Source organism: Ursus arctos, unplaced genomic scaffold (genome assembly GCF_023065955.2).
Source record: "Ursus arctos isolate Adak ecotype North America unplaced genomic scaffold, UrsArc2.0 scaffold_13, whole genome shotgun sequence".
NCBI lineage: Eukaryota > Metazoa > Chordata > Mammalia > Carnivora > Ursidae > Ursus > Ursus arctos.
This window is the reverse complement of record NW_026622797.1, coordinates 53,540,901-53,554,363: the sequence shown is the minus strand read 5'-3', so window position 1 is coordinate 53,554,363 and position 13,463 is coordinate 53,540,901. Positions and strand designations below refer to the sequence as shown.

The following is a 13,463-nucleotide window of genomic DNA, read 5'->3' as shown; positions in this document are numbered from 1 at the left end:
AGAGGAAGAGAGACATTGGGGCTCTAAGGTAGGAGCCAGGAGGCAGCCTCAGAGGCCAGGTGTGGGGGCGCTTAGAGGATGGCGATGCTCATTACTTCACTTAGAAATAGTAATAATAACTCATTACATGTTATTGTAAAGAACATTTTTTCTTGAAAAATAGCTATTTTATAAAACAAAGCAAAATCAAAAAAGCAAGAAGAGTAGCACTGTTTTACACTTTTGCAAGTCTCCTGAGAGTCTGACTTAGTAGAAGACAGAGCTGGCTTCTCACGTCTGCTTTTGCGTCATTTTGGTGGAAGTGTATGAAGACAATCCGGCCTCACACAGATATGTAGTTGGAAAATGGAGGCGTATTTTAGTATCCTTTAGAGGTAATTGTGGATATTCTCGATATTACAAGGAAACTCAACAAATGATATTTTCTTAAAGGTCAGTTGCAGTACGGAATCTGAAACCCTATCAATAACCCCTTTGCACTTGGAACAGATCTTATACCCACAATACTGGCTCACTGGGGCACCTGGGTGAATCTGTCAGTTGAGCATGGACTTGATTTTGGCTCAGGTTGTGATCTCAGGGTCATAGGATCGAGCCCCGTTTGAGCTCTGGGATCCACTTGGGGTCTGCTTGAGGTTCTCTCCCTCTGCCCCTCCCTGACTTGTGTCCCTGCTCTCTCTCTCTTTAAATAAAATCTTTTTTTTAAAAAAGGAAGAAAGAGGGGCTCCTGGTGGCTCAGTTGGTTAAGCATCTGCCTTCAGCTCAGGTCATGTTCCCAGGGTCCTGGGATCAAGCCCCATATCGGGCTCCCTGCTCAGCTAGGAGCCTGTTTTGCCCTCTCCTCACCCTGCTTGTGCTCTCTCTCTTAAAAAAAATTTTTTTAAGATTTTATTTATTTATTTAAAAAGGAAAAAAGAAAATACTGGATCACTGAATTATACAGATTTCCAAATGTTAATACATCTTTTCAAAATAGAAGATTTAAAAGTCCCATTCATCACACACACACACTTTATCAGAAAAATCTTTATATATTGGGAAGCTGTCAAGCTCACAGTGCTATCTTTACTTCAGAATTCTGTATCTCCAGCCCAGACCCCTCCACTCAGTTCCGCACTTACTTATCCAACTACCTACTTGACATCTCTCTGCTCTTCTCAAAGGCCTCTCAAGCTCAACATGACAAAAGTGTACCTGGTCTTTCTGCTCAAACCTGGTCCTGTGCCATGTCCCTAAACAGAATCACCAGTAGGAACTGGAGGCAGAGATCTTTGAGATGCTCTCTCCCTTACTACATCTGCTCCCACAAATCCATGCCTAAGTCCTTGTGGCTAAGTCCTATTATGATGTGTTGTAGCCCAATCTGTCCACAGGACACCCCCAACTGGACATAGATGGAAACTCTTAGGTCCCACATCACAGGCTTAGGAAAAGGAAAGCTGGGGGTGCCTGGCTGGCTCACTTGGTGGGGCATGTGACTCTTGATCTCGGGGTTGTAGTTCGAGTCCCACACTGGGTGTACAGATTACTTAAAAATTAAAAAAAAAAAAAAGGCACCTGGGTGGCTCAATCAATTAAGCATCTGTCTTTGGCTCAGGTCATGATCCCAGGATCCTGAAATCAAGCCCCACAATGGGCTCCCTGCTCAGCAGGGAGTCTGCTTCTTCCTCTCCCGCTGTCCCTCTCTCCACTCGTGTGCTGTCTCTCAAATAAATAACTATCTTAACAAAAAATAAAAATAAAAAAGGAAAGGGAAAGCTGCTCCACAGTTAACTCAGCAAGAGGTTCAGGGCTCAGCACCTGACTCTAGGTTTAGGTGACATGGCTTATTGAGTGACAGAATTCATTCCTTTTATGGCAGTATGAGATACCCCTTCCATTTGGGTCTGGTCTTGGGGCTGATCAGGACAAGTGTGTTGGGTGCCAAGGACCTGTCTCTAAGGGCCAAGAGATTCACTCTCAAACTCCCATTCTGATTCCTAGGACAGATGATGGAAGAAAATGTAGGTTTCTTCAAGAATAGGAAGACGGTTCCTCTTGCCCACTACAGAATAGATCCAGGGGAGATTTTCTGCCTCCTTCATATGACTCCTTGTGTTGTTAAACCTTATGAAACTAAAATGGAATGTTCAAATGAGGAGGAATAAAATGTTGAAATCTATGTAGCCCCACAGTGAAACTCGGAAGGCTTTCTATTGCTGTCTCCAGTCAACACTGTCTTGCTGCCTCTTGTCATGGCCGGAGGCAGCCAAGATGGCAGAGCTTTGGAATTAAATGGAATTGACCCAAGACCATCCCCTTTGTAAACCAGAGCAATTCCCACAACCTGAGGGTAAATGAACCAACCCCCACCTTTAGGCATGCAGTCAGCACAAATCAGCTAGCTATATGTAAGAGGAATGAAATGAAGATACCCATGTTTTCTAAGTAAGAAATTTATTTGATCAAATGACAGTATATGAAGATATTTTCAACTATAAGGCTCTATTCAGACAAAATGTCAATTGATTATAAAGTAAATGGTATCAATGTCAATGGCACCTAAAAACAGAAAGAATGAGTTTCCTATAAAGGTGTCTGTATAAAGCATTCATAAAATCCTCGTGAACTTTAAAACTAGGTTGCAAGTATAACAGATTAACCTATAAATAGTACTTAAAAGCAGGTTTCTGAAATGACACAATATATCATTACACATAAGGTATCCGGGGCTCCTCTGAGAATCAAAGAAAGGCTGTCTGTGAGGAAATGTGTCATCCCTGGAGCAAAACTGAAGCATGATTACACTGCAGCCTTGAGTTCCCTACACAATAGTCTCTCCTTTCAGGTCCTCGGGAATTGGAATTGAATAGGTGGGAATTTCTAATCACTCTCATTGGAAATAATTAGAAAACGAGGTTGGGAAACCGGGGTTGGGAAGAAGGTAAGGAAAATGGAGGCATGGTAAGGTCAGAGGTTTCTGCAAAGCGGCTTTAGAAATGTGCAAAGAAATGGATACAAGGAATACATAACTGAATCCGCAGAGCTGCTCCCTGGAGTCTACAGGGAGGAGGGCACCGCGCGGCACTCGGGCAGCACAGGCTGACCCGCACGCCCAAGTGCTTGCTGGGTGCCACCCACACACTGGTGGGACGATGTTCCCTGGAGGCTGGAGTCATTACCTGGGTGCACCAGGGACAGGCCAGAATGTGGGTTACACCAACTTTCCCCAAAGATTTTTTTCCAGCATCCAAGAGGCTCTGCCTTTGGGGCCAGGATAGGACGTGGGAGGCAGGAATCGGCAGTTCCAAGTTATAAAACCAGAAAAGCTTGACATGTGGAAGGAAAACCAGATAGGAAGGGGGTGTCTCCCAGGGCGCACACTATTGGCAGAAAAACACAAAAGTGTCCGATGATGAAAGGGCAACTGAACCATAAGGAGCAGTGAAAAAGATCCCAGAAAGCAACAGGTGGTAACTGACAATTATATAGCACCCATTATTACTAATTTAAGATATATAAACATCGTTGGGTTTCTATCTAGTATCTGTGCTATTATTTTATAAATATAAATATGAGGGCTTTCAAAATATTACAAATGACACATACATTCTGGTATAAATGTTACACTCCTGATTCATACAACAGACTTGATGTTACATTTAAACCTAGTAGATTTAGGATTATATATAGAATAATTTTTGCAGATCATTTTCTGAACCTTGGTCACACAGCTAAGTAAACACCAAAAAACACAGGAAGCATCTTATTGGTGGCTTTGGCAGCAAACGTGGTTGTTGTTGTTTTGTTTTTTTTTTGTCTATGTATTTATGCCTTACACAAAGATACACTTGTTCACTTGTATAAATGAATTCAAAGCCATCCATAGGCGATCTTACACTTAAAACTCTTGTTTTCTTATCTGCTTCTTTGCTATCGAGTCTGTGTGGGAGGGCTACTCAATGGCTTGCGTCTCCTTTTCTCTGAGCCTCATTGTCTTTCCTTAGAGGTGTGTATTTAAAAATAGTTTCATGTTTCCCATTCAGGCTAAGTGGCTCTTTTAAGATTCCTAAGCTCGAGAGGACAATCTTCGTTATGAATGACAGTGACATGCGTGCACACGCACACATGGGTTGTCATAAAAACAGTAAATGGATTCTGATCATCTAGTTTTAGCCGTGTGCCTTTAAAAAGGTTTGTTCCCAGTGCTGCAGAAAATAACCTCTACACACACGCAGGTGGATCGTTAGAGAGGACCCTTCCCACTGCCTCAGCTTGACGAAGTGAGACACACCTGAAGATGGGTCCGGCTGAGAAACCCCAAGCTTCTGTGGGTCCACAGAACATTAGAGCCGTGGCCTCAGCAGAATCTGAAATTACTTTCTCTTCAGGGAAGTGTGTCATATCTAATTACTCTACAGAGTGATTCTGTAAATTAGTCTTATGCATGTGGAAACTAAATGGTCTACATGACCTTACTCTGACAGTGAGAGGAAAGCAGTACCAGAGCCATTACATTACAGTTACCACACAGGGGATCTCAGGCACGGCAAGGGAGCTTTCCACGGAATGAATCTTTACAATCTTAAAGCCAAGGCTGAGTCATTCACCTGTGCTTCATTTCCCCCAAATAAATTTATAATTTAGGAAACTGAAGAGGCCACACTAATCGTGAAGTGAAATCAGCCTTTCCACTCTGATGTTAATAAGGCAACTTTGATAAAGATGTTAGGAGCTGGATTCCCAGTCTGTGGAAATTTTCTTAGTGAGTGACCGAGCATGTAAATTTAACTCAAGTGAAATTACTAAGATAATTAGCCTTAAAAAAATGGATTTAGGAAAGTGAGGTGACCCTTGAGTAGCTTATCTACCTTCTCTGACAGAAATCATCTCTTGGCAAGATGGGCTGCTTTGGGTTCAGCTTACCTGAAAGTAATTTCATTGGGAACTTTCCTTCGCCATTTACTGTAACAGGGGACTAACTCAGGTTGGTTCTAGTGAACGAAATAAAATCAACATGATGTATGATGTAGCACAGTCCATCAACGGGTTTCACCCCATTGAGTGCCAGAGTCACACTGGCCAGTCTGATGGATGATTTCAGCAAACTTCGCATTTCCCACCAGCCAAATACCACTGTTTCCTGAAACATGATTCCAGTAGAGAAGAGAAATTTACAGTCAAGGCCCTCACAGCAACATCTAGGTTGGGTGCCCAAGGCATGGCTTATGGGAAACTGTCTGCCCCTAAAGCTGTGCTCACATTTGCAACCCTGGCACTGGGTATTTGGCACACGTTTTAAGGAGACATCTATGGCCCTGGAGGGACCGTCTGAAACTTCAGACCACAGAATGAAAATGCTCTTTCAATCACCTCATTCTAAGACATTTGCTTGGCTACTTTGACTCCCTACCCCAAGGAAAGTGTTCCCCACACCATGATGTGTGGGGACAAGATGGCTCCAAATCACAGATAAGCTGAGTTTTGCTGAAGGTCAAGCTGAGCTCAGAACTGCTTCCATCTGTTATCTTTCCAGCTTTGGTTTCCAGACCCGATTACACATAGCATAATATAAGGGTAATGTGAGCAAAGTCTGATGAGTTTTGCTCATTATCCAGCTCTCTACACAATGCCCAAATAAGTAAGGTGATCTGGAGGAGTAATGTGTCTGGCCTGGGAGAAAAAATAAACACCAGCCAAATCACATCTTTCTTTAAAATCTTCCAGCTAAAAATTCAATTGAACAAGGCCTGAGACTCCCTGCATTTAATGACACCTCAACCTCAATTTCAAACTAGTACTGTTTGTTAAAACTATCAAATGGACAACCCCATTTGCCACAGTGGAGAAAAAACTGTGAGGAAAATGAACCACAACTCAGAAAAAAAATAAGTGAAAAGGCATTTGCATTGACAGAGTGCTAAGTTAAAACAATAATATATCTAGAAAACACTGAAAATTTATATCTCAAAATAGAACTAGGTTTAGTCAGAAGGCTCAGTAAAACAATTTCTTAAAAAGCCGATCAATAAAAAGGAGAGCTAAAATAACCTTCCCATTTTTTGACCCTTCCTCACTTTCCTGCCCTCAGACTACCAGTGCTACAGCAGACCAATCAATAAGCCATGAAGAAGTGCTGGTATTTTTCAGGATCTCTTCAAGACAATTTCCATCTTGGTCACTTGACCTCTCTCTCTGATCAAGGCAACTGATGGACTTTCAGTGCATTTGGAGACACGGGCTCAAAGACCTCGTCGTCATCTTCCACCCCTTCTTCGATTGGTTTCATCTTGGCAGAGCCCCGTTGGTGTGGGGATGGCACGTCTGTCAAAGACACAGAGAGGAAAACCACTTAATGTACAGCCTGCCCTGATGTTAACATGATGTATCAACGATAAACTCCAACTGGAAAGTCAGACTCTCTGGGTATCTGTCGCTAGCACCAGGAATGCTATTTCCCTAAATATTGTATTTTCAATTCAGCATTTCAAGAAAACGATGAAGTCAAGAAATGATTCTCAGTCTTAAGAACAGACGTGGAATGGATTCCACTGCACATGCTTGGATGACAGAAGCTTCTCCAACATATGCAGTTTCCAGTGGGTTGCCTTGCCCTAAAGTCTGATTAGGAAATTCCTAATTTCCCAAAAGAAGAGTTCCATCCTAAAGCTATGGAAGCTAACACTATCTGTAGCACCACCTAAAACGGCAAGTTCTTGCCACCACCTGTCCAGCCACTGCCCGGACTGGTATAGGAGAGGGAGGGATGGGAAGGAGGGAGAAGGGGAGGGAAAGCGGGGTGGGGGGAGGGGGATAGTCCAGGCTCACAGGAAGGAAAAGCCAGGTGAAGAAAATACAATCCCAAGTAGCAGAGGGAGCAGGAACATCCCTAAAGTCTTTTATATCCAAGGAGTCAAGTAATAAAGGACTCAGTCTGTCCCTCCTTTGTTCATGTGTTTGTCACATGCTTATCATTTACCACATAAGGGACACGGTGGTTGATGCAGAAAAAAAGCACGGTTTAAAAGTAAGAGTAGAGGGGCGCCTGGGTGGCTCAGTTGTTAAGCGTCTGCCTTCCGCTCAGGGCATGATCCCAGCGGTCTGGGATCGAGCCCCACATCAGGCTCCTCCACTGGAAGCCTGCTTCTTCCTCTCCCACTCCCCCTGCTTGTGTTCCCTCTCTCGCTGGCTGTCTCTCTCTCTGTCAAAAAAATATGGGGCGCCTGGGTGGCTCAGTCGTTAAGCGTCTGCCTTCGGCTCAGGGCGTGATCCCAGTGGTCTGGGATCGAGCCCCACATCAGGCTCCTCCACTGGAAGCCTGCTTCTTCCTCTCCCACGCCCCCTGCTTGTGTTCCCTCTCTCTCTGGCTGTCTCTCTCCCTGTCAAATAAATAAATAAATAAAATCTTTAGGAAAAAAAAAGATTAAAAAAAAATTTAAAAATCTTTAAAAAAATTAAAAAAAAATAAAAGTAAGAGTAGAAGTTACTATAAATAGGTGCATAGACTTTTCAAGGTGCTTGATGAAGGGCTCCAGGACAGCATAAACACCCCTTCACAAAGTTCCCATACTCAATGTCAGGATTCTTCTGTTGGGGGTCCCCGTCCGCCCCGCCCACAGCGGCGTGGTGCCCTTGCTGCTCTCCAACAGGGCAGAAGGGGATTCCTTCAATTAGTCAATCAGCAAATACTGACCTCACGCTGAGCGTAAGGCTGATAATGGAAGAACCATGGGTGAAACCTGACTCTTCAACTACTTGGTATAGAGCAAAGGAGGGTAGTGGGACCCTACTAAGACGCGAAGCAGCACTGCTACAAGAACTTTAGCAAGATCACCTGTTAATCCCTGGCAGGGTCGGCAGGTGATAGCAGATGCAGTGGGCAAGGTGGAGGGGCGGGGCCGGAAGTGCCATCAGCACGGCGGGGGGGGGGCGGGGGGGGGGAGCATACACTGTACTCAAGGCCCCAGGCTCAAAACACAGTTCTTGGGTTTAAAACCCTGCTCTGCTGCTTCCTAGCTGTGTGGTCTGCACTCCATCACTAAGCCTCAGTTTCCATATCTGTAGAAGGGAGATATTCCCAGGGCCGCCTCCTGCCGTCGTTCGGAGGATAAAACAAAATAATTGTGTTATGGACTCAGCAGGGTGCTGGGCACACAGAAAATGCCACTCCTTGTTTATTACGAACTGCACAGTCCCAGTCTTGCACTGGGGAGATGCCACTCCCAACAGCCACAGCCTCCAAAATAAAAAAGAGGTGAATTAGACTGGCTTGGACTTTGGTATAGTTGATGTGTTTGCTGTGCCTACATGGAAATTGTTCACTTTCAAACATTTACAGTCAATTAAAATACTGTGTTTCTTGAAAGACAACCATGCACATACACTGCAGAGAATAAGCCTCTATTACAATGATCCAGGAACACAGTTCTGTCATGGAGCACAGCATGACAGGAGCGCCCAGGCCAGTTTTTTGACCCTTTTCTTGCAGGTGACAACACAACCACCAACCACAACCTCCAATTTGCATGTTTACTCCAGTGGAGATGAATACTATCCATGTGAACTTGGGCAAGTTACTTCCCTTCTCCCTGCCTCAGTGACCCTATCTGTAAAATAGGAATAATGCTATTATCTACTTCCTATGGTTGTTAAGAGGACTAAGGGGCTTACTATTTGTGTAGTTCTTACATCAGTGCCTGGGATGCAACAGTCGTTTTGTCAGTTTGTAAGTTAATACAATGAGTTATTAATACGGTCTTTGGAGGGCAATGGCCAACGTAATTAGAAAATTTGTTAAAATTCATTATCGCCAGTAGGAATGGCAAATAAAAACAAGTGGGACTTGTACTTGAATCGGGGTTTGTGTTTCTCAATCGAAACAGTCCCACGTGCAGAGAAATTGTCTTTAAAGAATAGCCGTGCCTTCTGTCGCATGTATAGCCTCCAGTATGGCTGAGCCTCATAAAACATTGCTCAGACTGAGCATTTGCAATCAGATAAAAACTCTCCGAACAAACAACAAGATGGCATGTCTAAGAGCATTAAACCCAATAATAAGGTAGAGCATTTAGACGTGATTGTATCACACACATAACAGAAACACACCCAGTTTACTTTGGGGAAGTGGGACTCATTGCTCTGGGTTTGAGCCCATCGATCAGAGCAGGGGAGACATTCTATAGGACCTCGAGGCTACCGTCTACATCGGGGCCAAATGTTCTCTGCCCTCTCAGCTCCATCACCAATAGGTGCATTTTCCCCCTGAGAGAGAATGAAGAGAGGAACTAAGACAACTGGAAACGATGTGGTGAAAACCTTCCAAGGACTTTCAACTTCTCCGTGAAAGAATTTGTTCAGTCCCCACTACATTTGCCGGAGCCAAGGAAGAGCTGTGGTGCTTATAACATAGCATTAAAAAGACAGTAGTGCAGGAGTCATCCAGAGTCCTGGGGTGACACCCAGGGGTGTCCAAGCCTGGCCTCCTTCCCCTTCCAATCCAAGCTCTGGCAAATTCACTGCTCCCCAAATCCAACTCATCCTTTCCCTCTTCTCCTGCTTTTCTCCACACCTGGAGTGGCCTCTCCACTCCCATCCCTACCCAGCAAATTCCTACCCATTCCTCAAGGTCAAGGTCAAACCCCACCTTCTTCATCTGGAGTCTTCCATAATTCCTTACGTGGGGAGATTCTATTCCCTAGACTCCAACAGCCCTTCCACATTCTGTAGTTCATTGTGATCACAAGTACGTGCCTCTGTCCCTTACTGGAAAACAGGCATCTTGAGGGCTGTAAGAACACCCTCTTCGTCCTGCAGAAGTAGCCCTCACGTAGCCAGGTCCTTGATGATTACTTAGTACCTGAAAATAATTACTTAGTACATGAAACTCCACAAGAGGCCTTCAGAAGGCTGAGCCTGAGGACAAGGGAAAGACGCACAGCCATCACCTTTAATCTCGGGTGGGTCAATTCCCCACCATACCAATGGGGAAGCACCTGTATTTCTCAAGTGCAGGCGGTCTCGGGTTACAGTAAAACCTCACAATGAAAAGGGACTGTTATCACTATATTCTGTGTCATGTTTCCTGGGGAAATCATTGTCATATAATTGACTCACCAGTGCTTATAGCATGGGCTTACAGCATAGGTTATAGTGGTGCTTATAGCAAGGGCAAGAGCGCCGTCCCCTCACTTAAACGTCTGTATCACCACCTGCCACCTGCCATCACCCAATCAGCAAAAAGTGCCGCTGAGTGATGACAAGGCACTAGAGGCTGGGTTAAATGTTAGGGAAATAAAATGAATCGGACAGAGTCTCTGACTCGATCTTATTTCGTTTCTCAAGAACTCAATGCACTTTTCAGAGCAATTCATGCTTACCACATCCATACGATCTTTCTACTTTATACTCAGAAGCTAGAGCAAAGACAACCTGGAGAGCCTGTGAAAGGAACGCGAGTGGGGGGGCTGCTGTACAGGGATCCTTCCTCACCAGGAAGTGGACCACCTCGGCAGGGTCACATTCTGGCAGGAGGAACTGCTGGACCTAACAGCCCAGCAAGATTGCATGTTCCTGCAAATGTTCTTTTCACAGGATACTAGATTCCCTCTCACTTCAGGCTTCATGGCTGGGTAAAAGCACACAGGCCCCCTGGTCCCAGTTCCCACAGCAGCGCCTTACTGCCCTTCCTCCCCCTGTCAGATGCACTACAAGGCAAGGAACCCAGCCTGCCTGGTAACCACTGGAAGCTCCCCGGTGGCAGCTGGCTGCCTGACCCCTCCACAGGAATCAGGGCCGCAGAGAGTGCCCACACTTTGTCCCAACCTTAGTTGGCCTGGGCCTCCTGAACCACTGAAGGCCAAGGGTGATAGTCACCCGGTCTACCTGAGGATCAATCACTGTCTGGCCAGGAAAAAGTCAGGCTCTGAGGAGCCAGGAGCTCACTTGCCCTAGACCTGATGCTCTCCAACCTCAATGAGACACCTGCTGGTTCGGTGGAAAGACTCAGTCACCATCACTATGCTGCCAGAAATCATTCCTTTGTCCACTAATATATCTAAGGCCAATGTGGAGTGTGTACAATGACAAAACCCCCAAAAACTATAAAAAAGAAGAGAGAATATTCTGCTTCAAGGGAACTATCTTACACTTCCCAAGTTGAACATTAATAAATTCTTTCTACAAGTTTGCCTGGTTTTTCATTAATTTTATGCACCGATGCATCATCAGAAATTTGCCCAGAAGGCTCAAACCTACCTAGATGTAAGAGCACGAGGAGAGGAGAGGGGAAGAAATTAAGCTTATCTTTAGTTAAGTGCTTTTTCAAATTACTTTTGTCCCTCAAGGTCATTACTATGAGGTACATGACCTCCGCATAATGCTTTACTTTTCATTTATTCCAAGTTCTAAGCAGGCAAATAATTCCATATCCATAAATTATCCAGAAAGCTGATTTCTATCCTTCCTCTATTAAAACCAGTTTTACAGTTAGGAAACAGAAGTGGTTAACTATATCCTTTGGTATTTTTTATAATTAAGAAGAGATAATTAGCATTATGTTTTGCTATCAGCTATAATCCTCTTCTACTTGGCTCTGGGTGCCAATTAACACAGTTTATTGTAAAAGTTATGTAAAACAAATAGTCTCAGACTGAACTGCTATCCAGATTTATCAGGTGTGAAATTGTTAAACAGTTAATGTCAAGAGTTGCTGTTGCTGGGGGATGTTTCATATTACACCAAGTGGCAAAAAAATCTTCCATCAGAAAGACTTCTATGCCCCTTCCACAGATACCAACGCACCAGGAAGGCACAGTCGGGGGAGCGGAACTTCCTCTGAGTTTACACCACGTTCGGTGTGTTCAGCTGAGAGAGAACAGCAATCCCGAGGGGCAGACAAACTCAAAAATACGAGCTTTGAGCACATGCAGAAGACAGAGGCGTAGCAGTAAGAGTCCTGAACCAAAGAGTGGGCCCTCCCACTCCTGTCAGATCACAGGGGGTGACAACACTGTGGACGCCCACCAGAAGATGTGGATCTGGGAAGTCGAGTCTCTCCTCAGCAGCCCTGTTCAGAGCTCCTCGCCGAGGAGCAGACGAGTCCGTACGGAGGCCCACTGTGCATCCTGCAGGCTGCTACCTGGCTGTGCAAGCAAGTTACGGGCCTCCGTGAGGACACGCTTAGCCTGCCCCACCAGACCCTTTCCTGTCTTCCTAAGGTCCCCAGTCAAAGAACCACAGGAAGCCTTTTTACATGCAGACCAGGGAGCTCTTACCTAACAGTCCAAATTCTAGTATCCTCAGTAGTGAAAAATTCGCTAAGAGAACTTCCCTTTGACAGAATTCTGTCCTTATTAAGCTTATTTTATTTCAGTGTGCTTCTAATTACATGAGGGCATGAGGGCCTGAGGGCATCTCTTAGCAAGTCAAAGTAAACAGACGTGTTTGTTGTGCTTAAATCCAGAGTGAAGGTCACACCTGTTCCAGAGAATGAATAAGCGACCTTGGGTTTGGTCTCCAAATAAATAGAATATCACGATATGAAATTTGTCAAGTGACTTTTCCCTCTGCCTAAGATACACACTTTTTATAAAGGGAGAACACTTTGGTAAACTATCTAATATAATGTTATACGATTTTTTCCCCTTTATTCCGTTAACTTTGATGACATTTCCCTCATTCCTTTCAAAGTGTTCTTATTTTTATTATGTTTAACCATCTGGCCAAATGCTTTAGCAAGTAATTAAAAACCTTACAAAGGGTTTAGAATTTTAATTAGATTATACAATTTTTGATGAATGGGGATAGGGGAGGATTTAATGGCTTCGTTGCTAGAGAGGATTTTCATCCCATTTCCTGCCTTGCCTATGTATATCCTAAAATTTTTTTTTGAAATTGAAGAGATTGAGTTTGGATTGAAACTTTCTGAAAAATAATCATGAAGGGTAGGGATAGCTTTTATCCTTAATTTCCCTTAGAGAAACTAAGGCACCAGCATTGAGGGACTCAACCAAAGAAATGTATAAATTATGGCAAATAGAGAGGCTGGAGGAGGTTAGTGGTTCCCATGAGGAGGTTTTCTCTAGCCCAACAGGTCATTTCCAGATCAACTGCTAACTACTCACACGGGTGGTCAGAGTGTCGAGCTGCCCCGCCATAGGTGTGAGCCGCCGAGGAACAGTGGAAGTCCCGCAGCCCCTTCCTGCCCACAAGGAGAAAGCTGTAACATCATGGGGATGGTGAATAAACTCAGGCGAACGGGGAAGGCAGTTCCAGGATGGCAGCTGCGCACCGACCCAGCCAACAACTAGTCCAGGATAAGATAGGAGACTGGAAGGTTCTGGGAGGAAGGTCTCTGAGAAAAAGGGGACACAGAATTGATGTACTGAGAGAGTACAGATATAAGAAAAAAAGAAAGTAAAAATGAGGGGAAAGAAAGGAAACTAGAAATATCTATAAAGACAAAAATCAGTATGAAAAGGCATGGT

The 13,463-nt window shown here is 44.4% G+C and overlaps 1 protein-coding gene across 3 annotated transcripts in view; it reads right to left on the bottom strand.

Moving 5' to 3' along the window:
- Nucleotides 1–3,782: 3,782 nt before the first annotated feature.
- Nucleotides 3,783–13,463, bottom strand: part of BVES (blood vessel epicardial substance) — a 35,722-nt gene continuing 26,041 nt past the window's right edge. For all 3 annotated transcript variants that reach the window (XM_026511724.4, XM_044388848.3, XM_044388849.3), the window contains exon 8: nucleotides 3,783–6,303. In XM_026511724.4, coding sequence (XP_026367509.2) covers nucleotides 6,179–6,303 — 125 coding nt within the window. In that variant the 3' untranslated portion in view covers nucleotides 3,783–6,178. The remainder of the gene's footprint in view (nucleotides 6,304–13,463) is intronic.